The following is a 25,319-nucleotide window of genomic DNA, read 5'->3' as shown; positions in this document are numbered from 1 at the left end:
ATTGCAGTAGTTCAGCACAGAGATGATGATGGCATGGATCACCAGGGCTAGGTCTCCTATTTGAAAGTGTAATTCATTTTTTATAAAGAGAATTAAGTAACATGGCAGGATTTAACACCCTTGGACAAGAGTGCATTGCTATTCTGTTGAAGTATCTTGATGTCGTCATATGCTTGAATCTTGCATAAAGATGTAGTCAATTTTTATTACTTTAAGGTCAACTCAAGTTGGTTCTGATTAGTTCCACCCTGGGATATAAGCTGCTAGAATATTTGTGCAGGCAGGAAGAATTGAGGAGGTAAGACAGAGGGGTCAACCAAGCTTGAGAAAAAGCAATATTTCTTCTTTGAGTGATTGTCTATATGTATGTGTCTGTATGTTGGTGCTCATGTGCCTCATGAACTTGAGATCAGAAGTATTTGGCCATCAGTGTCAATGGATCTGCACCTGGCCTCATACCCTTGACATATCCTCCTCCCGGAGAAGAAGGGTGAAGTGGACCAACTTGTTTCTCAGTTCCTTCTTACTGTCCATGTTTCTGGTGGTTCCTATTACTTCATTCCATCCTATCATAAAACCAGTTTCAAGCCAGGTGTGCAAGTCATGGTTTATACTAGTGCAGTACATTTAGACTAGCAGTTTGCACTAATACAGTTACACTAGTGGCTAAAAACCTTGCTGGAGACGTGTCCTCACACACATCTCATTACATCTTTGAAACAACTTGGCATGCATTTAAACAGAGTTGATTTAAAGCAAATCTGATCATTCAGTAATAAATAAGCTATTGCCTTTTAAGACATGGATGTGGAGAGTTCTTAAAATGTATGTAGTTATACTTTGTGTCTATGAATCTCTCTGTAGATGTAAGTAATTAATTAATCCTAACATTTAATTGTGTCAAAATGAACTTCTTTGGGGGAAGAGTGAGGGGAGAGATCTCTCAAAAATACAAAACAAATTTCAAATCAAATTTGAAACCACTGAACTTCAGATGATCCTTTGTGTTGCCTGAGATGTTCAATTTTATAGGAAGAATCATCATTATGTGTCAGCAAATTTATCTTTTTATTTCCTTTTCCACAGCATCAAGAGCAGCACAGCATGTTGCTCCACCACCAGGAATAGTAGAAATAGACAGTGAGAAATTTGCATGCCAGTGGTAAGTATACAGTTCCATTCAAATACTTTCTTGAGGAAGAAGGAAAAACAACACAAAATATTAGCCACTTGACATGATACTTCAAACTAGTTGTTTTCTCTTTTTTAGAATATAATTTAATTCAATTACAAATCTAGTCTTGCTGTAAAACTGTAGAGCAGCATTATATAACTGAACAGTATTTTCATCTTGTGCTACTGTAGCTATACAAGAAAGTGTTTCTCAAATTTTGAAACTAGATTTCTGGAAGGCTGGGATTTCATCAGTGGGAGACTCAAACAAACCAGGGAAGATGAAAGACCTGTTTTTCCTCTGACCCCCCCGCCCCATACTTGGTTTAATATTTTTACTAGTTATAATGTATGTTTGTACATCCAATAGTCTAAAGAATTGATCCCCAACTCGTAGCTCTCAAGTAGGACTAGGGTGATTCCTCAAACTGGTGTTGACCTATACTTGTTTCTGCTCAAATTCTAAGTCTTTGGGTTGATCAGTTCCCGAAACTCTTCCACTTCCAACACTCCCCGTTTCCCTTGCGGGGAATGATATGGGTTAATACATTCACAAGATGGATCTAGTTATTGAATTGATTCAGATATTCATCTATACACAAATGTCTTTGCAGTGAAGTGGGGAGCATTTTACAAGAAGCAGAATGGTTCTACACTGAAAGTCTGTCATTTCACTTACAAGTTAAGCAAAGATTTTGACTGCACAGGAGTAGTTCTGTTGTAGATCCTAGCTGGTCAACTGAGTTGCCTCCTCTGCTCCTGCCTGTAGTTAGACACTTATTGTGCTCTGTGTGAGGTATCATTAATATGAGTTATTACTAGTTGATGCTAACATATGATGAGACTCTGAGCTTAGATACTACAGTGATATAGTTAATATAGAAAACCTCAGATAGAAGTTTTTAGCTAGAAAATAGCAGCTAGTATTTGAAATCTTCATAATCCAAAATAATTGGAATCTGCGTATTCCTCCTCTCAAACTGCATATTCCTCCTCTCAGACCTGCTTCTTCAGAAGCCCATTGTATACAGCTATGAATTCTACAGGTTATATTTATACTATACTCTTTCTGCCTGGGAATTAGACAGTAGAGCAGTCCCACTGAGATGTGAAGTAATAATGCACGAACAGTGAGCAATCAGTCTCCCCTGCTTCCCATGCTGCTGTTCTGCCAACCTCCAATCCTAGGAAAGGTAGAAAAGTCACTGAAATCTTTCTGGCCCCCAAAACCAAAAAGGAATGATGCAGAATAGTCTCTCTTGCATTCAAGCAGGCAGGAATGGGCAGTTAAATCGGAGAAAGATTCCACAGATGCCACCTCTTATTCAGCAGTAGCCAGGATTTGGGGAACAGGAAAAACAATATTTTGGTGGAAGAAGTAGAAAAAGGCAACAGAATCACTGTGCTATGCTGCAGTTGTGTAACACCATCAGATGACAAAATGTAATTAAACAAATCATACAACGCAATGTCAGAATGATCTGTAGTGGTTATTTTTTGTCTGATTCTGTGCTAGGTAACAAAGTGCTGTGTACTCTATAGTTATTTTTCTTTTTCTGAATTCTAAATGGAAATGAACCAACAAGATATAAAACAGGTGGCCCTGTACACAAGCCTAAAATATAATACTAACCATGATATTTTTTCCAATGTTTTTCTTGGAGTTGAAGAATGGGAAATAGCTTTAATGCAAACACAGTTGAAAGAGACTAACATGGAGCGGTTTTTACCCCTGTAAAATCTCTTAGTAAGTTTTTGTCACTGTCTCTTACTGAGAGAAGTTGGAAGGTAGTAAGTCATAATGAAAGAATTTAGAAATATTGCTATCACTTGGAAGCAGCAGAAGGACATGCTAAAGAGGGGCAATGTATTAAAACTAATATCCCTAATATTATAAGCCAACTGGGCCGGAATAAGGATCCCCTGCAAGGTAAGTGCACATCATGGTCTAATCACCAACTCCCAAATCAAGATTATGAGATACAGAACATCTTCTCTGACATTCATTGGTCACAGTGATACTGGTGTGTGTCATGGGAGACTGACACTGTTTTTAATGACAATCTGGTTAGAGAAAGCAGGAATATTGATTTTTTTTTCATAATATCTATGCATTATTACACAGAATGTGGATTCAATTTTTGTAACTATAGTAAAAGTTTGGCAAAAAAAAAAAAAAGGCATAATGTTTACTGGTGTTGTATTCTAAGTTCCCTGTAAGGTGTGAGGCTGCACAGCCACGCAGCAGCCTATTTAGCACCGCGCAGGCACTCAAGGAACCCGCTTGGGGACCTGCCGCGGGAGGGGCGCCCCTCCCCAAGCACCCCACCTAGTCTGGCCTCCAACCTGCTGTGACCGGGGCACAGGGCGCCCCTTCCACAGCCCCAGCTCTGCTGCGGTGTGGCCGGAGTAGCCCGGACCCAGCCACAGACAGGGTGCCCAGACCTGCTGGGGCGGCACAGACCCAGGTGCAGCCAAGGCAGCACAGCCCTGGCCCGGACCTGCTCTGTGAGGAGCACCTATCCTGCAGCCCCAACCCCAGAGCTGCCGCGGCGGGGAGAGGCGCCTCTCCCCCACAGCCCAGGTGCTGCTGCTGCCGGGGGAGAGAGCTGGGGGGAGTCCTCTCTCCCCACCGTAGATCCTGAGCACCCTCCTGCACCGCAAACCCCTCATCCTGGGCCCCACTCCAGAGCCCACACCCCCAGGCGGAGCCCTCCGCCGGAGCCCTCACACCCCAACCTTCTGCCCCAGCCCTGAGCCCCTCATCCCCAGCCCCACCCCAGAGCCTGCACCCCCCAGCCAGAACCCTCACACCCCTACACCCCAACACTCTGCCCCAGCCCTGAGCCCCTGATCCCTGGTCCCACCCCAGAGCCCGCACCTCCAGCCGGAGCCCTCACCCCCATCACATGAATTTTGTTATGTGCACCAATATGAAGGTGATATGTCACACATCACCTCCGTATTGGTGCACATGACAAAATTCATTCTGCACATGGGTAGGAAAAATTAGAGGGACATAGCCTGGTTGTATTGGCTATGAAAGAAGACAACACTAAATTCTCTCATCTGCTTTCTTTCTCTTTAGAATTTCCAGTTACATTCTGGTTATAGTACTTTTAGATGATGCTAAACAATAGAGAACACGGTGTGTTTTTTCAAATCCTATAGGTGATATAGATTGTACTGCTGACAGTTTAAAAAATATATTGATACTCTTTGAGCCTGCATGGCAGTGCAGATATTTTGGTGTTCTGTAGAGAGTTGTTGCTGTCTCCATTTGCTGTCAGAAAGGAACTATTTCCCAACTTTCTGAGCTGGCATAGAGGATCTCAAAGAAATAAAAATTACCAGTTAAGGAAAATATCCTTTTTTTTTTTTTGGTTGGCTGTGCTTTTGTGGAGGTCCTTCAGGAACCACACATTGCTTCGCTCCCTGGGAATTTATTGATATTGCCTGGAGCATTGGCCAGAGCCGGTTGTTCGAGGACAACATGAGGCCTTCACCCTGCTTGCCTCCAGGGATGAATGTTCTGCCTCTGTAGCACTCCTATTCCCCTATGATCCTGGTAGTTCAGGGTAAGGTTGTTACTATATCTCTGATTTTCCTGTGTATTGCACTACATCTAGATTAGCAGATCAGTCTGAAAAACTTATTTTTACTTGTAAGGTCAGCAAATTTTTGATGGAAACCTTTGACAGAGAATGAGTATGCAATGCTAAAGTATATCTGACTTTTGATCTAAAGTTTAAAAGATATAGTTTGAAGCCTTTAAATTTATAATTTATTTAACTGATAGACACAGTTGGGTGGGGTGAGCAGATGATTAAGGATTATATGGCAGTGAGGAACTGAGCTGTTAATTTCCAGATATTCTAACATTTGTGGGTTATATATAGTTTTTTTTTTCTTTTTCTTTTTTTTAAAGTTGTAGAATTTTGTAGAGAATATATAAAGTTGTTCTGGGGACTTCATTGAAACACATTTTCAATCTGAAATTTTCTCAGATAAGTTTTTGGTTTGTGAATATGTTACTAAGTCTTGCATATTATATATGTAAATAATAATCTCAACAGGATGTTATGTGATCGATTTTTGCCATGTATCTTTGTGCTTTTCCTTGTATTAACTTTGGGCATTGAGGTTTACATCGTGAAAGATAAAATTACGTTGTATTGAGGAGGTGTTTGATAGGAGAGTGCATTAAAATGCTGTTTTCAATATTTTAAATTAGCAGTGTTACTGATTGTCCAAAATCCTTTACTCAGCCAGAGAGTAGCGTTTCAACCCTTTGAAAAGTAATGTCCATGTTGCAGTGTGTTTCATCATTTATTTTTCTTTCTTCATTTTTAGGTTGAATGCACATTTTGAGGTGAATTCAGATTGCTCAGTCTCTCGAGCGGAAATGTACTCTGAATACCTCTCAACCTGCAGTAAATTAGCTCGAGGTGGAATCCTAACATCAACTGGATTTTATAAATGTCTTCGGTAAGGTGAAAAGTCTATAGAAGAATAAACAGAAGATTGTGGATGCCTAATGCTAATCTGCAACTTCAGACTTCTTTAGGGAAATACCTACTCTCAAATGAGTTTTAAAGACTGCTCTGATCTGTTAGCATTTGGAATTTTAAGTAAAAAAAAAAAAAAAAAGTTTGATAGTTCAATGCAATTATTTTGTTCTTTGTAAAGACTTTGTTAGAGCTTGCTGTATGTGTTTGGCCATATATTTCTTCCACTTTTAGCTTTTGGGGGTTACAGTTTTCATTTCTCTTGTCCATTGGAAATGCTAATTCTGGTGAACCTCTCAGTCCCCAAGGAGGTAGTCTTCTAAAAAAAGCATCTGAGCATCTCACTCTGGTGAGAAGACACATGACAGGCTGCATCTCTGCAGAAACAGAAACAGATGCTGTCATGAAATATTAGCCATTGGAAAATACTCTTCTGTTTGAAAAATAGAATGGAGACTTCCCATGCCCATTCCTTCTCTTTTTGGCAGAGGTTGAACCCTAACTGACTAACAGTAGTATCCTGGATCTAGATTTTGCAGTTAGATACTCAATGAAGTATTTGACTTCTTAGTTTTTGTATATATGTTTGTCTTTGTCCTCTCTACGTACAGAACAGAGTCAATGTGCTAAAAATGAAAAGAAAGAGGAAAAAAAATAACACTGTGAAAGGACTGAATTTTTGTTATGTATATAGCTGTATGTTTGTGTTTGGCAGAACTGTCTTTCCAAATCACACAGTGAAGAGAGTAGAGGATCCAAATAACAACGGGCAGGCACATATACACGTAGTAGGAGTTAAAAGGAGAGCTATACCACTTCCCATTCAGATGTACTATCAGCAACAACCAACTTCTGCTACCCCTGTCGTCCGGGTTGATTCTATTCCTGATGTATCTCCGTCTCCTTCACCAGCAGGTTCTTTATCTTTTACATTATATTTTATGTGGCAGCCATTTTTGTTGCTTCTGAAACTATAGTAAAACAAACTTCAGTGAAAAGAAGTTTTGAGAAACTAGTTGTTTAATTTTTTTGTTTAATGCTTTGTAGTGTTGGATGATAGTGTTACTAAGTAGTATCTGAGTAGATACTGCCTAGCATTTGACACCTAATCCCTAAATTTGCAAGTCACCAGACAAGCCACTCTTATGTCCACCACTAATCCGGACATGCTATAGCTGAGTTTAGAAACTACTTCACTTGGCTGTAATGATAATTTCAAATTTGGGATTTTTGATTCTTTATATTTGTGTGTTTTGCTTTGAGGTGTGGGGGTGGGACTGTTTTGGTTTGGTTTGGATTTTTGCATTCAGACTTCTGATTTTTTTTAATTTTATTTGGGTCAATAGGAATCCCACATGGACCACAAAGTGTAGGAAACCATTTTCAGAGGACCCCAGTTAACAACCAGTCTTCAAATCTGACAGCAACACAGATGTCTTTTCCAATTCAAGGTGTTCACACTGTGGCACAGACTGTTTCTAGAATTCCACAAAATCCTTCAGTTCACACACAGCAACAACAAAACGCTACCGTGACTGTCATTCAGAATAAAACTCCAATTTCCTGTGAGGTAGTCAAGGCCACAGTAATACAGAGCTCGGTTTCCCAATCTGCAGTTCCTGTTACTATTGCTGTAGGTGGAGCAGCACAAGCTTCTAATCAAAATCACAGCAGTGCAGGACCACAACCATCTGTTGCTGTTGTCAGTTCTCAGACATTGCTTCACCACCAACCTGTAATTCAACAACAGTCTCCACTACATGCAGTGGTACCAGGACAGATACCTTCAGGCACTCCTGTTACGGTAATTCAACAAGCTGTACCTCAGGGTCATATATTTGGCAGAGTACAGAACCTACCAGCATGCACTTCAGCAGTTTCACAGGGTCAACAGTTAATCACTACATCGTCACAACCTTTGCAAACTTCATCTCAGCAGCCCTCTGCTGGTAACCAGCAACAAGACACAGTCATCATAGCACCCCAACAATATGTCACAACCTCTGCATCCAATATTGTTTCTGCCACTACAGTACAGAATTTCCAAGTTGCAGCTGGGCAGGTGGTTACTATTGCTGGTGTCCAAAATCCACAAACTTCTAGGGTAGGGTTTCAGAATATTGCTCCAAAGCCTCTACCTTCTCAGCAAGTCCCACCTACAGTGGTACAGCAACCCATGCAGCAGCAGCCGCCACCATCCCAACAAAGTGTAGTGATTGTAAGCCAGCCAGCTCAGCAAGGTCAAACTTATGCACCAGCCATTCACCAAATTGTGCTAACTAATCCAGCTTCTCTTCCAACTGGGCAAACTGTCCAGTTGACTGGACAACCAAACATAACTCCATCTTCCTCACCGTCTCCTGGACCAGTTACAAATAACCAGGTTCCTACAGTAATGTCATCTCCATCTACTACTCAGTCACAAGGACCCCCTCCTACTGTCAGCCAGATGCTTTCCGTGAAGAGGCAGCAACAGCAGCAACATTCACCCGCGCCATCACAACAACAGGTACAAGTACAAGTCCAGCAACAACAACCGGTACAAATGCAAGTTCAGCCACAGCAAGCTAATGCAGGAGTTGGTCAGCCTTCGTCTGGAGAATCTAGTCTGATAAAACAGCTGCTTCTTCCAAAACGAGGCCCTTCAACTCCTGGTGGTAAGCTTATACTCCCAGCTCCACAGATTCCTCCACCTAACAACGCAAGAGCCCCTAGCCCTCAGGTGGTTTATCAGGTGGCCAATAACCAAGCACCAAGTTTTGGAGTTCAAGGACAGTCTCCAGCTCAGCAGCTATTAGTTGGACAGCAAAATGTTCAGCTGGTCCAGAGCGCAATCCAGCCCCAAGGGGCAGTACAAACAGTACCCATTTCTAATCTACAAATATTGCCAGGCCAGTTGATCTCAAATAGCCCAGCAACCATTTTCCAAGGGACTTCTGGCAACCAGGTTACCATAACAGTTGTGCCAAATACTAGTTTTGCTACTGCAACTGTGAGTCAGGGAAATACAACTCAGCTCATTGCTCCAGCAGGAATCTCAATGAGTGGAACACAGACAGGAGTTGGGCTTCAGGTGCAAACACTTCCAACTACTCAAGCACCTCCAGCTGGACAATCACCATGTGCTGCTGCTCCTCCATTCAAAGGTGATAAAATAATTTGCCAAAAGGAAGAAGAAGCAAAGGAAGCAACAGGTTTACACGTTCATGAACGTAAAATTGAAGTTATGGAAAATCCCTCTTGCCGAAGAGGAGCTGCGAACACCAGTAATGGGGATGCAAAGGAAAATGATATGCAGGTGGGAAGTCTTTTAAATGGGAGAAAGTATAATGACTCCAGTCTACCTCCTTCTAACTCAGGGAAAACTCAAAATGAGGCCAATCAGTGCTCGCAAGTCAGTAACGGGCCATCATTAGAATTGGGTGAGAATGGAGCTCCTGGAAAGCAGAACTTTGAACAAATGGACACACAGGAAATTAAAAGTGATTTGAAGAAGCCCCTAGTTAATGGAATCTGTGATTTTGATAAAGGAGATGGTTCTCATTTGAGCAAAAACATTCCAAATCACAAAACTTCCAATCATGTAGGAAATGGTGAGATCTCTCCAGTGGAACAAGGGAATTCAGATGTCATGCAGCAAGAGACTGCCAAAGGTGATCAAGGGGAAAGGATTTCTAATGGACCTGTATTAACTTTCAGTAGTTCACCTGTTGTAAGCGGTACACAGGAAGCTGCAAAACTGTTAACCCAGCAACTTAGTGGTACCAACACTGATTTACCTAATGGACCTTTAGCTTCAAGTTTGAATTCAGATGTGCCTCAGCAACGCCCAAGTGTAGTTGTCTCACCACAATCTACAGCCTCTGTTATACAGGGGCATCAAATCATAGCAGTTCCACACTCAGGACCTAGAGTGTCCCAGTCTACCCTGTCATCTGAAGTTCGGTCTACTAATGGCACAGCAGAATGCAAAACTGTAAAGAGGCCAGCGGAGGATAATGATAGGGAAACTGTTCCAGGAATTCCAAATAAAGTAGGAGTTAGAATTGTTACAATCAGTGACCCCAACAATGCAGGTTGCAGTGCAACTATGGTTGCTGTGCCAGCTGGAGCGGATCCAAGCACTGTAGCTAAAGTAGCAATAGAAAGCGCTGTTCAGCAAAAGCAGCAGCATCCAGCAACATATATACAAAGCATGGTCACACAGGTAGGTTAACAAACTTTTTGTGTTTATTTTACCAAATATGGTTTGTAAAAGAAACAGATATGTCAAAATGTAAATTTGTTATTCAGATATTATCCCCCTTGTGGGATTTCAAATCTTCATAAAATCGTTGTTAGCGTGCTCCTACTTAAGCTGTTCTGATACTTCTCATTCTGTTTTTGATGCCAGTTATAGTAGTATAGTTTAAATTTATTTAAAAGGATTAAAGTCTAACAAATTGCAACTTGATTATGCATCAAGGGAAAACCCCTTGTGTTTACTTTTCTGTTATTTAATTGCTTTGTTATTTTGAAGGTTAAAAATAGTCCTTTGTATTTTAGAATCTTAAAATTATTTGTTTTATCATTTCTTACTCTCAGAGTTGTCCATATCTTGCCTCCTCACTTAGAATAGGTGTTCTATTAGGTGGCAGTCTCTGCTTTTGTGTAGTGTTTTATATTTTGTTCTTACACATTTCGTTAGTAGCTCACATAAGTATATTTCTGAGGAGTGAATTTCAAATTATTTCTGTATAGATATAAAATGTCTCAGTTGCTTATACTTCTACCACTGTCTTCGAGCTTACTGAAAAAAGTTAAAGTTTTTGGGTTTGGAGATCCATAAAGGATAATAAATGTTTCAGTTTAAGTTTACTCCAGTCAGTAGAAAATCATGTTTGTCCATTGGTCAAAAAGGATGCTGTTTTTTTCCACCATAGGTTCTGATTCTGCAGTCCTATCTGATGGACTCTACACAGGTATAATAATCTGTTGCATGGATCAGGCTGGAGGATAGGGGTCTTAGTTTCTTTTTGAGATTAAACTTTATTTACCTTTATAAGTGCAAGCTTCTTCGTACCTCACCACCAGTGTAGGCTATAGTATGTGTCCATTCTTAATATGACATTTAGCACCTACTGTACTATTGTAAATAGGAGTATTCCAGTTTGCACATCTCAGTACCATTTTCCAGGAAAATTCCTGATTATATTCAAAATTCTTACATTCTCTAGTTATTTTAGCACAGCATATGGTCAGAAAATCCCTTAATTTCATGTATGGAGAATTCATTTTAAGAAACTGTTTCATATTCTGAATTAGAGCAAAAGAGATATCCACTAATATGAGGAAGGTAGATTGTGGAAAGAGAGGGAAAAATCAGAGAAATCTTTGTTTGGGTTAGTGTTCTTAGGCATTGAGTTAATAAACTTTTTTTACTTGATACTCGTTCATTTTTAGTATTTAGTAGATGTAGACTTATGGACACAAACAGAGCTATAACTAGAATCCACTTAAGCGGATACCTGCTTAATCAGGGTGGTACTCCTGCACTGTCATCAAGTTAGACTTTTACTGAAATCTTTCTGATGCCTTAACTCTTTAGACAAGAAATCTCTTTGGTAATGATGAATAATTTTCTTTTAACTGTGAGAATACTTTGTGAAAATTTTGCAAATCTAAATGAAAATCAAATATGTATATTATTCTGATTGACACATGATCTTTGATTTGAATAAAAGTTGTTTGACAACAAAAGAAAATTGCCAATGTGCAGCATAAGGGTTCACCAGATTTTGGTAAGTAATATCTTTTCCCCAAAATGGATACATTAGCTATGCATTGCTTAGAGTACAGAGTGTGGGTGGTTTTTGGTGTTTGTGCAGTTTGGGGTTTGGGGGTTTTTTTTATTTTTTTTGTTTTGTTTTGTTTTTTTGTTTTTTTGAGTACCCTCATTAAAGATCCAATGAATATAGAAAATATTGAACTGTCTTATCAAGGATTGACCTGATTGTTTTTAACTAAAATAATTGACTGTGGATATTTGTGCTCTAGACACATAGCTGATCCGAATTAGAAAATGTTTCTCAGAACTGTTAATAGACAGTCATTCTTTCAAATTGTTGAGGAAGAGAGTGAGAGAAAAATATGTATGATTTTTTTCCCATTTGAAATATATTACCTGTGGTTCTGCCATACTACTGCTATACACTTTAAAAAAAAAACAACAAAAAAAAACCCCATCCTTTTTTTGAGGTAGTTTTTATTCTTCTGCCTCATTCTTAAGGCTAATATTTCATCATGGATATTTTTAGTAAAAGTCATGGGCAATAATGAAAAATTCCCAGAAGCCCATGACCTGTCCCTGAATTTTACTAAAAATATCCATGACAAAATGGGGAGCCTGGGCAGCTCCAGGGGCCCTCTCTGCTGGCAGCTCTGAGTTGCAGGGAGCACAGCCTCCTGGGGCAGCAGGGGAGCGACCGGGAGCTCTGGGGGTCCCCCTAGCACCCACGGAGATGGAGAGCTCTGGGGGCCCACCCTGCCACCCATGGAGGTGGCTGGGAGCTGCGGGGATCCCCCCTGCCACCCATGGAAGTAGAGAGCTGCTGGGGGCCCCCTGCCGCTCAGGGTGGCTAGGAACTCTGGGGGTCCCCCTGGGTAACACGGAGGCGGAGAGCTGTGGGGTCCCCACTGCTGCCCACGCGGTGGCCGGGAGCTGTGGGGGGGTCTGCCTGCTGGCACTGGCTGAGGTCACGGAAGTCTTTGGAAGTCACGCATTTCGTGACCTCTGTGACTAAATCGCAGCCTTACCCATTCTCATTCCCCCATTATTCCCTACTGCATTTCTCCAACTTTCCACAGAATCATGCTGCCAACCGCCTTTGTCAAGTGAGATAAAGGAAGACACAAAACTTCCACTGAAGCTTCTATTAGTTAGTTCGGTCGATAAACAAAGAAACTCAAAAGATGATTTGCTAAAAAGAGGCTAAAATAGGGAAAGAACACATTAAAAATTACTTAGACAAGTTAGATATCTTCAAGTCACCAGGGCCTGATGAAATACATCCTAGCATACTCAAGAAGGTGACTGAAGATATCTGAGCCATTAGTGATTATCTTCGAAAAGTCTTGGAAGATGAGATTCCAGAGCATTGGAAAAGACCAAATATAGTGCCCATCCATAAAAAGGGAAATAAGGACAACCCGGGGAATTACAGACCAGTCAGCTTAACTTCTGTACCCAGAAAGATAATGGACCAAATAATTAAGCAATCAATTTGCAAACACCTAGAAGATGATAAGGTGGTAGGTAACAGTCCACATGGGTTTGTCAAGAACAAATTGTGTCAAACCAACCAAATAGCTTTCTTTTACATGGTAATAAGCATTGTGGATAGCGGGAAAGCGTTAAGACGTGGTATATCTTGACTTTAGTAAGGGTTTTGATACTGTTGCACATGACCTCATAAACAAACTAGGGAAATACAAACTAGATGGAGCTAATATAAGGTGGGTGCATAACTGTTGGGAAAACTGTTCCCAGAGAGTAGTTATCAGTGGTTCACGGTCAAACTGGAAGGGCATATCTAGTGGGGTCCCACAGGGATCAATTCTGGGTCTGGTTCTGTTCAATATCGTCAGTGATTTAGATAATGGCATAGAGAGTACACTTATAAAGTTTGTGGACACCACAAGCTGGGAGGGGTTGCAAGTGCTTCGGAGGACAGGATTCAAATTCAAAATGATGTGGACAAACTGGAGAAATGGTCTGAAGTAAATAGGATGAAATTCAATAAGGACAAATGCAAAGTATTCCACTTAAGAAGGAACAGTCAGTTGCACGCATACTAAATGGGAAATGATTGCCTAGGAAGGAGTACTGCAGAACGGGATCTAGGGGACAGAGTAGATCACAAGCTAAATATGAGTCAACATTGTAACACTGTTACAAAAAAAGCAAACATTATTCTGGGATGTATTAGCAGAAGTGTTGTAAGCAAGACACAAGAAGTAATTCTTCCGTTCTACTCCGCACTGATTAGGCCTCAACTGGAGTACTGTGTCCAGTTCTGGGTGCCTCATTTCAGGAAAGATGGGGACAAATTGGAAAAAGTCCAGAGAAGAGTAACAAAAATGATTACAGAAAACATGACCTATGAAGGAGAAGTGGAAAAGCGGCATGATCTATGAAGCAGCATTACCTATGAAGGAGAAGTGGAAAGCGGCACGGGCCACAGGGACGTGCTGGCCGCCGCTTCCTGCAGCTCCGATTGGCCGGGAATGGTGAACCGCGGCCACTGGGAGCTGCGGGGAGCTGTGCCTGCGGACAGTCAATGTAAACAAAATGTCTCGTGGCCTGCCAGCAGATTACCCTGATAGGCTGCATGCCGAAGGTTGACGATCCCTGTTCTAGGCTTTACAGTGACACACAGAGTGACAATCCTGGAATCTTATTATATAAATATAGGATTTGATTTTGTATTTAAATATCGTGTTTATTGGATTGTCTCAAACAGGCGCATGTGACACACATGTCATTGCTTAAAGGTGTTTATCTCTATTTGCATCTGCATTTAGCCAGTCCTAGGTGTAGCCTGAAGGGTGGAGGGAGCAGGCATCTTACTTTGGTGGCTTTCTCTCCCTTTATTTACATGTTTTCTGTTTATGGGTTGTTACTTCCCTGAGGCATTGTGCTGGACTGGTGCATGAAGAAGGAAAAAGAAATGAGTAATTACTTACGGCTTTTTTTTTTTTCCAAGCTCCCACAAAACATTTGTTGAACATAACCAAGTTAGTTTGTCCCAATTGGCTTTATAGAATGCTCTAATGTCATGTCAGATGCTTGGATGGGAGAAAATTACACTTAATTACCTATGTGGCTTTTTAAAAAAATCAGTCCCTCCCTCACCATCATCACCCCCTCATAAACAGACACTTCCATTTTTCTTAAGGCAGCCCACTTATAGCATCCTTGAGTGGGAAGCAGTCTGCTAAAATTGTGAGCAGGAGTATAAACATTGGCTCCAATCTTCCATTGATCAGTAGCCTGAGTTTCCATGCACCAGAAAGCAGGTGCATAGCCCCAGGAGACATAATTCATTCCTTTCCACAGAGCAAATGAACTGCTCAGCTGGAGCTACTAAAATACAGAAGCTCTTCATTTGGTTGTCATTCACTCGTGATGCAATTAGATTTGAACTTCAATAATCTACTATCATTAAAGAGGAAATTTATTTTAATGCCTGCCCCCCTACCCAACCCCTCCCTCATACCCCCCCAAAATCCTGCTGTTTTTATTTTCCACATGTGAGCTACCTGCGATAAACATCATATTTTGAGAACATTGAGTACATAAGGTGAAATTTTCAAAAGCGCTAAGTAACGTAGGCTCCTAAGTCCTATGACTTTGTCTTGTAAATGACGGAAGTGTTTTTGAAAATTTTGCTCATATTAACTATTCACTGCACAAGTAGTGATACACACAAACACACACACATGTGACAATCACAACGTGTATGTGTGTATCTATATATTATTAGGGAGCAGAAGTATAGAGTAAGGACCTAATCTTGAAAATAGCTCTGCATGAGAACAGGGGTCCCCCATACGGAGCTGCATGAAGGACTGGGCCTCAATTATTATAACTCAATAGATCATGTATTCTATTCTGTAAAATTTAATTGTTACCGGTTTTACCAGTTCACTGTGTACCAGCTGTTTTGTTTTTTCCTTACCTTTATTTTGTCTACACTGTATTTTAGCCACTGTGCTAATGCACTGGTATTAACCATGATTTGCACTCATGCAACCTGCTCCAGCTAACTTACTCCAGCTGACTGTTCTATTGACACACAACATCTAAAGGATTTGCACTTGTGTAGCTGCGCTGGTGGCTCAAAACCCAGTATAGACCCTTTGACTAGAGTAGTCATTTTAAAAGTGAGGTGTTTCGGTAGGGTAGACTGCTGAATTTTGTAGAGGCCGGGTCCTTTGTGTTTGTGCTTACATTTTATCTAAAACTGAAATTTAAAGGATAGTAGGAGGCATTATTTCGAAAATGGTATTTACAGTTTTAACAGAGTTGCCTGAGGTTGGGAGGTTGATTACATTGAAATATGAGACATGGATTGCAACATGAATTAAAAGAATATAATGCTTTATATGCAGTGTGGTTGTAGCTGTGTTGGTCCCAGGATATTAGAAAAAGAGCTCTGTAAACTCAAAAACTTGTCTCTTTCACTAACAGAAGTTGGTCCAATCAAAAATATTACCTCATCCACCTTGTCTCTCTCCTATGCTTTATATTAGGGTTGTCAATTAATCACAGTTAAGTCACGCGATTAACTCAAAAATTAATCACAATTAAAATAATTAATCGCACTTACAAAACTGCCCTCAAAAACAAAACTGTGTAAACCTTTAGAGCCTACAAGTCCACTCAGTCCTACATCTTATTCTGCCAATCGCTAAGACAAACAAGTTTGTTTACATTGACGGGAGATACTGCTGCCTGCTTCTTATTTACAACGTCACCTAAAAGTAAGAACAGGCATCATTCGCATGGCACTTTTGTAGCCGGCGTTGCAAGGTATTTACATGCAACATATGCTAAATATTCGTATGCCTCTTCATGCTTCAGCCATCATTCCAGAGGACACGCTGATGATGCTTGTTAAAAAAATAATTCGTCAATTAAATTTGTGACTGTACTCCTTAGGGGGAGAATTGTATTTTACCCACTCTGTTTTACCCACATTTTGCATATATTTCATGTTATAGCAGTCTCGGATCATGACCCAGCATGTGTTCATTTTAAGAACACTTTCACAGCAGATTTGACAAATGCAAAGAAGGTACCGATGTGAGATTTCTAAAAATAGCTACAGCACTCGACCCAAGGTTTAAGAATCTGAAGTGCCGTCCAAAATCTGAGAGGCACGAGGTGTGAAGCACGCTTTCAGAAGTCTTAAAAGAGCAGCTCTCTGATGCGGAAACTACAGAACCCAAACCACCAAAAAAGAAAATCAACCTTTTGGTGGTGGCATCTGACTCAGATAATGAAAATGAACATGTGTCGGTTCTGTGCACTGCTTTGGATCGTTATCAAGCAGAACCCATCATCAGCATGGACGCATGTCCTCTGGAATGGTGGTTGAAGCATGAACGGACATACAAATCTTTAGCTTATCTGGCATGTAAATGTCTTGCAATGCTGGCCACAACAGTGCTATGTGAACACCTGTTCTCACTTTCAGGTGACATTGTAAACAAGAAGCAGGCAGCATTATCTCCTGCAAATAGTAACCAACCTTGTTTGTCTAAGTGATTGGCTGACTAAGAAGTAGGACTGAGTGGACTTGTAGGCTCTAAAGTTTTACATTGTTTTATTTTTGAATGCAGTTTTTTTTTTCATAATTCTACATTTGTAAGTTCAGCTTTCATGATAAAGAGATTGGACCACAGTACTTGTATGAGGTGAATTGAAAAATACAATTTTTTTTTACAGTGCAAATATTTGTAATCAAAAATAAATATAAAGTGAGCACTGTACACTTTGTATTCTGTGTTGTAATTGAAATTAATATATTTGAAAATATAGTAAACATCCAAAAATATTTAAAATAAATGGTATTCTACTGTTTAACGATTAATTGCACTGTTAAACAATAGAATACCATTTATTTTAAATATTTCTGGATAACAGCGCAATTAATCCCAATTAATTTTTTAATCGCATGATTATCGCGATTAATTTTTTTAATCACCTGATGGCCCACCTTTATATTAATCCTGGAAATCTTTGTGTGGCATGAACTGTACAGTAAGGCCCTGATCCAGCAAAGTACTTAAGCACTTTGAGCATTTGAATACTCCATCAAAGTCAATAGGGTTTAAACACATGCTTAAAGTTGCACATGTGCTTAAGTGCTTTCCTGGATCGGGGCCCATATGAATGTTTGTTTTAAAGCATGGAATATGCCATACTACATATTTTCCCTTCTTTGTATGCTTTAATTTATAATCCTCAGGAGGGTGCCGTCATAGGGTCTTACCTCCAGCTGGGTGGCTGAGTGAACAAACAGCTGCTTTCAAAGTCAGCATCAATGGTTTAGCTCAAGGTGTGTGCTTTGAGAATAGTGCAGCTGGCGTTGTTATCCCAGGACGCCAATCATATCTGTTTCCATCACTACATATTTGAATCTTTGGCACAGGGAGAAAGATTCATAACTCTGTTATTTAAATCCTGCTCATAATCTATAGCACATGTTGATTCCTGTTATGGTATCTTCACTTGCTCTCTTAAACAATCAACTTGTTTAACAATGAACATTTTGTAACTGCTATAGTTAAAAGTAACACCTAAGATTATTGTAACTGTAAGAATTTAGCAAAACAGTTTTTCTCAGTTTCACTTTGTGTATTTGAGAATGCTTTCTATACAGTCACTTTCAGTGTTCCCCCTGAATACAGTCATAGATTCCAAGGCTAGAAGAGACCATTGGATTATCTAGTCTGACCTCCTGAAAGGCAAACTAGCAGAGTCTGCTGTGCCACAGTGCTGTGTAAAAGGAGCTAATTAAAACAGTCCTTCAGTTAGACCTTGTCTCTGTGGGATCAGCCCTGATTCAGCCATTGGTGGTCAGCAACCCATGTAGCTCAGCTTGTTTGAGGAGGGGTAAATTAAGCTAGTCAAATCTTGGCTTTACTTGTCTAAACCTGAGGATTTGCATCAGTGCACCTACACCTTCTGCAGGCCACCAGTGACTAAATCCCAAGTAGATAACAGGTCTTGGCAATGCTGAAAAGACCATTGTAATTATCAACCGGGGAGTAAAAAAAGCCTTATTAAAATGTTTCAGTTGCTATATATCACCCTAAAAGTGGCTATATTTCAGTGCTGAAGTGATCCCAGTATGTCATTTATTAGTTTTAAGCCCCAGTCCCACAACTTGTTCCCTACTATTGGACTAACCCCCAGGGAGTCAGTAGGTCTGTGTGTGGTTCCAGGGGCTTTCCTGTGTGGAACAAATTCTCATTCACAATAAGTTTGTAAGGCACTTCAGACCTTTTTTGGATGGGAGGCACTAAATAAATGGAAGATAGTTTTACTGCGAACACAATACTGTATGTGCTCCCCAAATAACGTAATCTAAATGTAAAAATAAGTAGTTCAATTGTTAAATCCCAGAAGACACACCAAAGGATGATCCATTCTCAAGCCCCGATCCTATAAATACTTAAGCCTAGTCTACACACAGTTTTGTAGCAATATGACTAGGTTTAGTTAGAAGTGTGATTTTTTTTTTGTAAACTGTTGTAGTTATACTGGTACAACCCATAATGTTGATTCAGTTATACATGTATAAAGGTGCCTTGGTATATTGATATATCTTATTCCCCTTCCCATATAAGCATCTTGATACCTGTATACATAAAGCAGTACAACTTTTGTGTGTAGACTAGGCATTAAGCATGTGAGTAATACCACTGACTTCAGTGGAACTACTCATTTAAGCACCTGCTTAAATGCATGCAGAATCAGGACCCAAGTCAGGGCAGTTGTTATAGTTTAGCTTGAGTGGAAGTTAATTTATTTTCAAGGGCACATCTTGATCTGTGTTTCAGTTAGGGTTGCCAGGCATCCAGTTTTCAACCAGACTCCTGGTTGAAAAGGGACCCTGGTGGCTCTGGTTGGCACTGCCGACTGGGTCGTTAAAAGTCTGGTTGGCAGCTCAGAGGAAGCCCGGGATGAAGGCAGACTCCCTACCTGCCCTGGCTCCATGCAGCTCCCAGAAGCAGCTGCCAGGTCCCTGCGGCTCCCAGGCGCATGGGCGGCCAGGAAAGCTCCGTGCACTGTCCCTGCCCGAGTGCCAGCTCCGCAGCTCCCATTGGCCGGGAACCGTGACCAATGGGAGCTGCAGGGATGATGTCTGTGGGTGCAAAGGCAGCGCACGGAGCCTCCCTGGCTGCCTGTGCACCATGGGGCTGCAGGGACCTGGTGGCTGCTTCCTGGGAGCCAGGACCCCGAACTCCCTGCCCCAGCCCTGAGCCCCCTCCCGCACCCAAACTCCCTCCTGGAGCCTGCACCCCGCCCTTACGCCAATCCCCTACCCCAGTCCTGAGCCCCTCCTGCACCCCAAACTCCTCATCCCTGGCCCCACCCCAGAGCCCATACCCCGAGCTGGAGCCCTCACCCCCCTCCCACACCCCAACGCCTGCCCAGAGTCCCCTCCCACACCCAAACTGCCTCCCGGAGCCTGCACCCCGCTAGATTAAAACTAACATGGATATGCCTACCCATGCTACAATCACACCTTTACTTTGCAGTGTAGACGTACTGCTTCTGCTGGCATTTTGGAAGTAATGCCCCCTACAAGAAATGATCTCGAGAATTTGAGCATGCCACTGTTGTGTTCTTTATTACAGACTGAATAGGTAGTGAAGTCTACAGTTACCCAACACTTTCCATTATAGGATGATGTTTTCATTTGCTTATAACTTTGCCAAACTTCAGAAGTTTGGGCTGAAATTTTCCATGTGAGGTATTTGTTTCAGACAGATTTTTAAAAAATTTCTGGTAGATCGCTGCAGCCATTGCTTATAATGAAATGAAGGCAGGAATATAGTTATGTTTAAAAATTGTTAAACCTGTTTGTTGAGAGCTCTAATGCTTTCATGCTTTGGAGCAGGGACTTGAGCAGGGGGGAGGAATAGCTCAGTGGTTTCAGCATTGGCCTGCTAAACCCAGGGTTGTGAGTTCAATCCTTGAGGGGGCCATTTAGGGATCTGGGGCAAAAATTGGGGATTGGTCCTGCTTTGAGCAGGGGGTTGGACTAGATGACCTCCTGAGGTCCCTTCCAACCCTGATATTCTATGGTTCTATGAAATTTTGCAGGAGAGATTGATTATTCTGGCGTCAGGGATGTGCCTTTTGTCGTCCCCATGAAACTGCCAACATTTGGCCAAATTATAGTTTGCTGAAAAATCTCGGTTCCCACATGCTCAGTAGATTTCTGTTAGAATTTGACAGCTACATTTTCCAATGATTCCATCTGCACTGACCATGCTCCATCTCTTCACTGCTCCTTTGTGCTGACCAGACTCTCACATATGCTATCTCTACAGAGGAACTGAGCGTGATCCGTCCCTGGGCTGTAGGAGCTGCTGTGTCACCAGGCATAGGAACTGAGAGCGGGGAGACTCTTTCCAGTGCTCTTAGTGCTCCCCTGGTGGTAGCCAGGCAGCATGGAGGAGAAGGAGGAAGTTGCCTAAAGAAATGCAGAGGCATGAGGAGCAGTGTGGGGGAAAGGGGAAGAGATGCAGGGCAGGGGGACAGCAACAGGAATTCAGAGGGAGGATAGGAACCGGTGGGGGGTGTGTGTTAAGAACAGGAGGGAGAAGATGGGGGCAGACAACAGAGCAGAAACAGAGTGGGTGGGAAGAAGGGAAGGAGCGAGGATAGGAGAAGAGTGTGGGAGGGCACGAGCCACAGAGTGGGGAGGATAGGAATGGAGTCAGGAGCCAGGCAGGGATGGGGGAGGGGAGGGAAGATGATCAGGAGCCCGTGGGTTAGCAGCTGTTGGTGGGGGAAAGGGTGCTAGGAGCAGAAGGGTCTGTAACCATTAGAGAACACTCCTCTATACAACCTGGAATTGAACCCAGAATTCTGGAGTCTCTGCATTCCTGATGATCTAGCAAATAGCTGTGAAACCCACTGCCAAAGTGTGTGTGTCTATCTCAGGGGCAGACAAACTTTTTGGCCTGAGGGCCTCATCAGGTTTCTGAAATTGTATGGAGGGCCAGTTAGGGGAGGCTGTGCCTCCCCAAGCAGCCAGGCATGGCCGGCCCCCACCCCCATCCAACCCCCCCGCTTCTCACCCCCTGACAACCCCCCCCGGGACTCCTGCCCCATGCAACCCCCCCTGTTCCCTGACGGCCCCCAGGGGACTCCTGCCCCATCCACCCCCACTCCCCGCGCTCTCAGTCCCCTGACCGCCCCTAGACCCCCCGCCCCTAAGTGCCCCCCACTGCCCTATCCAACCTCCCCCCCTTCCTGACTGCCCCCCCGGGACCCCTGCCCCATCCAACCACCTCTTCTCCCTGACCGCCCCCAGACGCCTCGCCCCTAACTGCCCCTGTCCCTAACTGCCCCCACCACCTCATTCAACTCCCCCTCCTTCCTGACTGTCTCCCTGGGACCCCACCCCCATTCAACCCCTGTTCCCTGCCTTCTGACCACCCTGCCCCCTATCCACGCCCCTGACCACTCTTTGAAGTCCCCTGCCCTCTATCCAACTCCGCCCCTGCTTTCTGCCCCCTTACCGCGCTGCCTGGAGCACCGGTGGCTGGGGGCGCAGCTGCACCAGGACAGGCAGCCATGCCGCGCAACACAGAGCACCGGGTCAGGCTGGGCTCTGAAGCCCCGCCGCCCAGAGCATTGCGCCGTGCGGCGGCATGGCTGCGGGGGAGGAGGGAACAGCAAGGGAGGGGCCGGGGGCTAGCCTCCTGAGCCAGGAGCTTAGGGCCCAGGCAGGGCAGTCACGCAGGCCAGATGAGGCCTGCGGGACGTAGTTTGCCCACCTCTGGTTTATCTCCATCTAGTGTTAGGTCCACATAGAAGATAGCCTTCTACTGCTACCAGATATTCCATGAATTCAAGTGGTAGAGATCTGTATTGCGTATCTAAAGATCCCAACCCTACTTGTGACCTATTTGGGGATTCAGTATGGTTCCACATGATTAAATTTCTGTTTTTCAGTTTTTTTAAATTTAGGAAATTACAGGTAAAAAGATGTTAAAAGAATATTAAGGGTACGAAGTCTAGCAACAAACAAGGTGGGGGTTTACAGACAAGTATCCTTCATTACAGAACCCTGTCTTATTCTCGAAGCACAGCCTGTCCTGTATATTGAATGAAGCAGGGGTCCTGTGGAAAAATGTAATTGTGTAATTAAAGACTGTATCATAATCCATATGCACAAGGGGGGCAAATTAAGGTTGCACGGGCAATCTAACTTTTGAGTGTTTGATTTTGCAATCTTAATTTTCTTTTAATGTTGTTTAATGTCATTCATATAGTGTCCACTTGAATTTGCCTACAACATAAGTTGTTTTGTGAGGATTCATTGTTTAGTACTTGTAAAATAGCTTTGTGATTCTAAGATGAAAATTGTTGTATAATATCAAAGTTATTCTTATTTATGAATAGTTGGACATCAATGCCTCGTCTTCAGTCAGCAGCAGACATATTTTTTTAACTCATGGACCATAGGCGCTACATACATTTCATAATGTTTTTGTAGTCTGTCCCCTTCCTGTCTTTCATGGTTTGCAAATTTATTTTTGTTTTATTGTTTTGGCAATTCCAATAGTGCTTACCTGTGGTTTGCCAGAATTGGTATTTCCTGAGTAACTAACTGATGAGTACTCTATATGGTACCTGCAAGCAACAGCAGAGAAAACCATATAAGTATAGTTTACAAATGAAACATGTTAAATAGTGTGTTGATTTCAGTTCCCATAACACTAATCTAGAAATACTGAGGAATGATGTTGAAAAGACTTAAGCAAAGTATTGTACATAATTTTTGAAGGTGACTTGAAAATGAAAAGAAAAAATTGAGCCTTGCCCTTTTTCTCCCTCATGATGTACACATTGCTAAAGAGGAGTACAAAAGAATAGTGCAGGCATGTACTAACAAAATGAGAAAGTCTAAAGCACAAAATGAGTTAGATCTAGTAAGGGACATAAAAGGCAATCAGAAGAGGTTCTTTAAATACATTAGGAGTAAGAGAAAGATGAAGGAAAGTGTATGCTCTCTACTGAGTGGGGTAGGAGAGCAGATGGCATCAAGAAAGCTGATGTATTTAAGCCTATTTTGCTTCAGTATTCTCTGAAAGGTTAATGGTGTCCAGATACTCAACACGAGTAATATTAACAACAAAGCAGAAGGAATGCAAGCCAAAATAGGAAAAGAACAGGCTAAAGAATATTTAGATAAGTTAGATTTATTCAGATTGTCAGGGCTTGGTGAAATTCATCCTTGAGTATTTAAGGAATTAGGAGAAGCAATCTTGAACCATTAGCAATTATCTTTGAGAACTCCTGGAGGACAGGTGAGATCCCAAAAGACTAGAGAAGAAAAACATAGTACCTATCTTTATAAAGGGGGAAAACACAGGATCTGGGGTATTATAGACCAGCCAGCCTAACACTGATACCTAGAAAAATACTGGAACAAATTATTAAACAATCAGTTTGTAAGCACCCGAAGGATAATAGGGTTATAAAGAGTAGCCAGCATGGATTTTGCAAGGACAGATCATGCCAAACCAACCTAATTTCCTTCTTTGACTGGATTACTGGCCTAGTGGATGTGGGGAAACAGAAGATGTGATATATCTTGATTTTAGTAAGGCTTTTGACACAGTCCCACATGAGATTCTCATAAGCAAACTAAGCAAATGTGGTTTAAATGAAATGACTATAAGGTGAGCGCGCAAGTGGTTGAAAGACTACCTGGAGTAGTTATCAGTAGTTCGCTATCAAAAGTGGGATCCCACAGAGATCAGTCCTGAGTCTGGTATTGTTCAGTATTTGCATTAATGACCTGTCTAATGGAGTGGAGAGTGTGTTTGTAAATGTTGTAGATGACACTAAGTTGGGAGGGGTTGCAAGCACTTTGGAGGACAGGATTAGAATTCAAAATGACTTTGACAAATTGGAGAATTGGTCTGAAATCAACAAGATGAAATTTAATAAATACAATGCAGAATACTTCACTTGTGAAAAATCTAATGCACAACTACAAAATTGGGAATAACTGGCTCGGTGGTGGTATTGCTGAAAAGGATCTGGGGGTTATGAATATGACTCAGCAATGTGATGCAGCTGCAAAAAAGGCTAATATCATTATGGAGTGTATAAACAAGAGTGTTGTATGTGGTAAATGTCCTGCTCTGCTCAGAATTTAACAGGCCTCACCTGGAGTACTGTGTCCAATTTTGGGCATCACACTTTAGGAAAGATGTGGACAAATTGGAGAGAGTCCAGAGGAAAGCAACAAAAATGATGAATGGTGTAGAAAATCTGACCTTTGGCAAAAGGTTAAAAAAACTGAGCTTGTTTAGTCTTGAGAAAGGAAGACTGAGAGGAGTAACAGTTTTCAAATATGTTAAGGGCTGTTACAAAGAGGATGTGATCAGTTGTTCTACAGGTCCATTGAAGGTTTGACAATAAGTAATAGGCTTAATATGCCCCACAGAAGATTTAGGTTGATAGTGGGGAAAACTTTCTAACTATACAGGTAGTTAAGCTCTGGAAGTAGGTTTCCAAGGGAGGTTGTGGAATCCCATTATTGAAGGGTTTTAAAAACAGGTTGAGCAAACACCTGTCAGGGATGGTCTAGTTTAGGTGGGCCTGCCACAGCACAGGAGGCTGGAATTGATGACTTCTTTAGGACTGGAAGGGACCTCTATTTCTGTGATTCTGTGTATAAAGGGAAGTCTGAAAGGTGGGTTTATTTGGTTCTTTTACACACACTGCTGTTTTTGGTTTTTAACCTTAGGAAAATTAGGAATGTCAAGTTTTTATTTTTTGAGGGGTTCTCACTGAAGGTCATCATGAGCTCTTTTAGCATTAAATTAAACAAA

The 25,319-nt window shown here is 41.9% G+C and overlaps 1 protein-coding gene and 1 long non-coding RNA gene across 6 annotated transcripts in view; both read left to right on the top strand.

Moving 5' to 3' along the window:
- Positions 1-25,319, top strand: part of ARID2 (AT-rich interaction domain 2) — a 186,326-nt gene that overhangs the window by 112,947 nt on the left and 48,060 nt on the right. For all 5 annotated transcript variants that reach the window (XM_043548815.1, XM_043548811.1, XM_007063985.4 and 2 more), the window contains 4 exons: positions 1,087-1,162; positions 5,527-5,661; positions 6,397-6,596; positions 7,028-9,888. In XM_043548815.1, coding sequence (XP_043404750.1) covers positions 1,087-1,162; positions 5,527-5,661; positions 6,397-6,596; positions 7,028-9,888 — 3,272 coding nt within the window. The remainder of the gene's footprint in view (positions 1-1,086; positions 1,163-5,526; positions 5,662-6,396; positions 6,597-7,027; positions 9,889-25,319) is intronic.
- LOC122466234 lies at positions 9,898-23,859 on the top strand. Its single transcript, XR_006291600.1, has 3 exons — positions 9,898-12,774; positions 17,780-17,785; positions 23,849-23,859. It is a non-coding gene; the product is annotated as an uncharacterized LOC122466234 (long non-coding RNA).

The sequence above is a fragment of the Chelonia mydas genome, chromosome 1 (assembly GCF_015237465.2).
Source record: "Chelonia mydas isolate rCheMyd1 chromosome 1, rCheMyd1.pri.v2, whole genome shotgun sequence".
NCBI lineage: Eukaryota > Metazoa > Chordata > Testudines > Cheloniidae > Chelonia > Chelonia mydas.
This window is presented reverse-complemented; position numbering and strand designations above follow the sequence as displayed.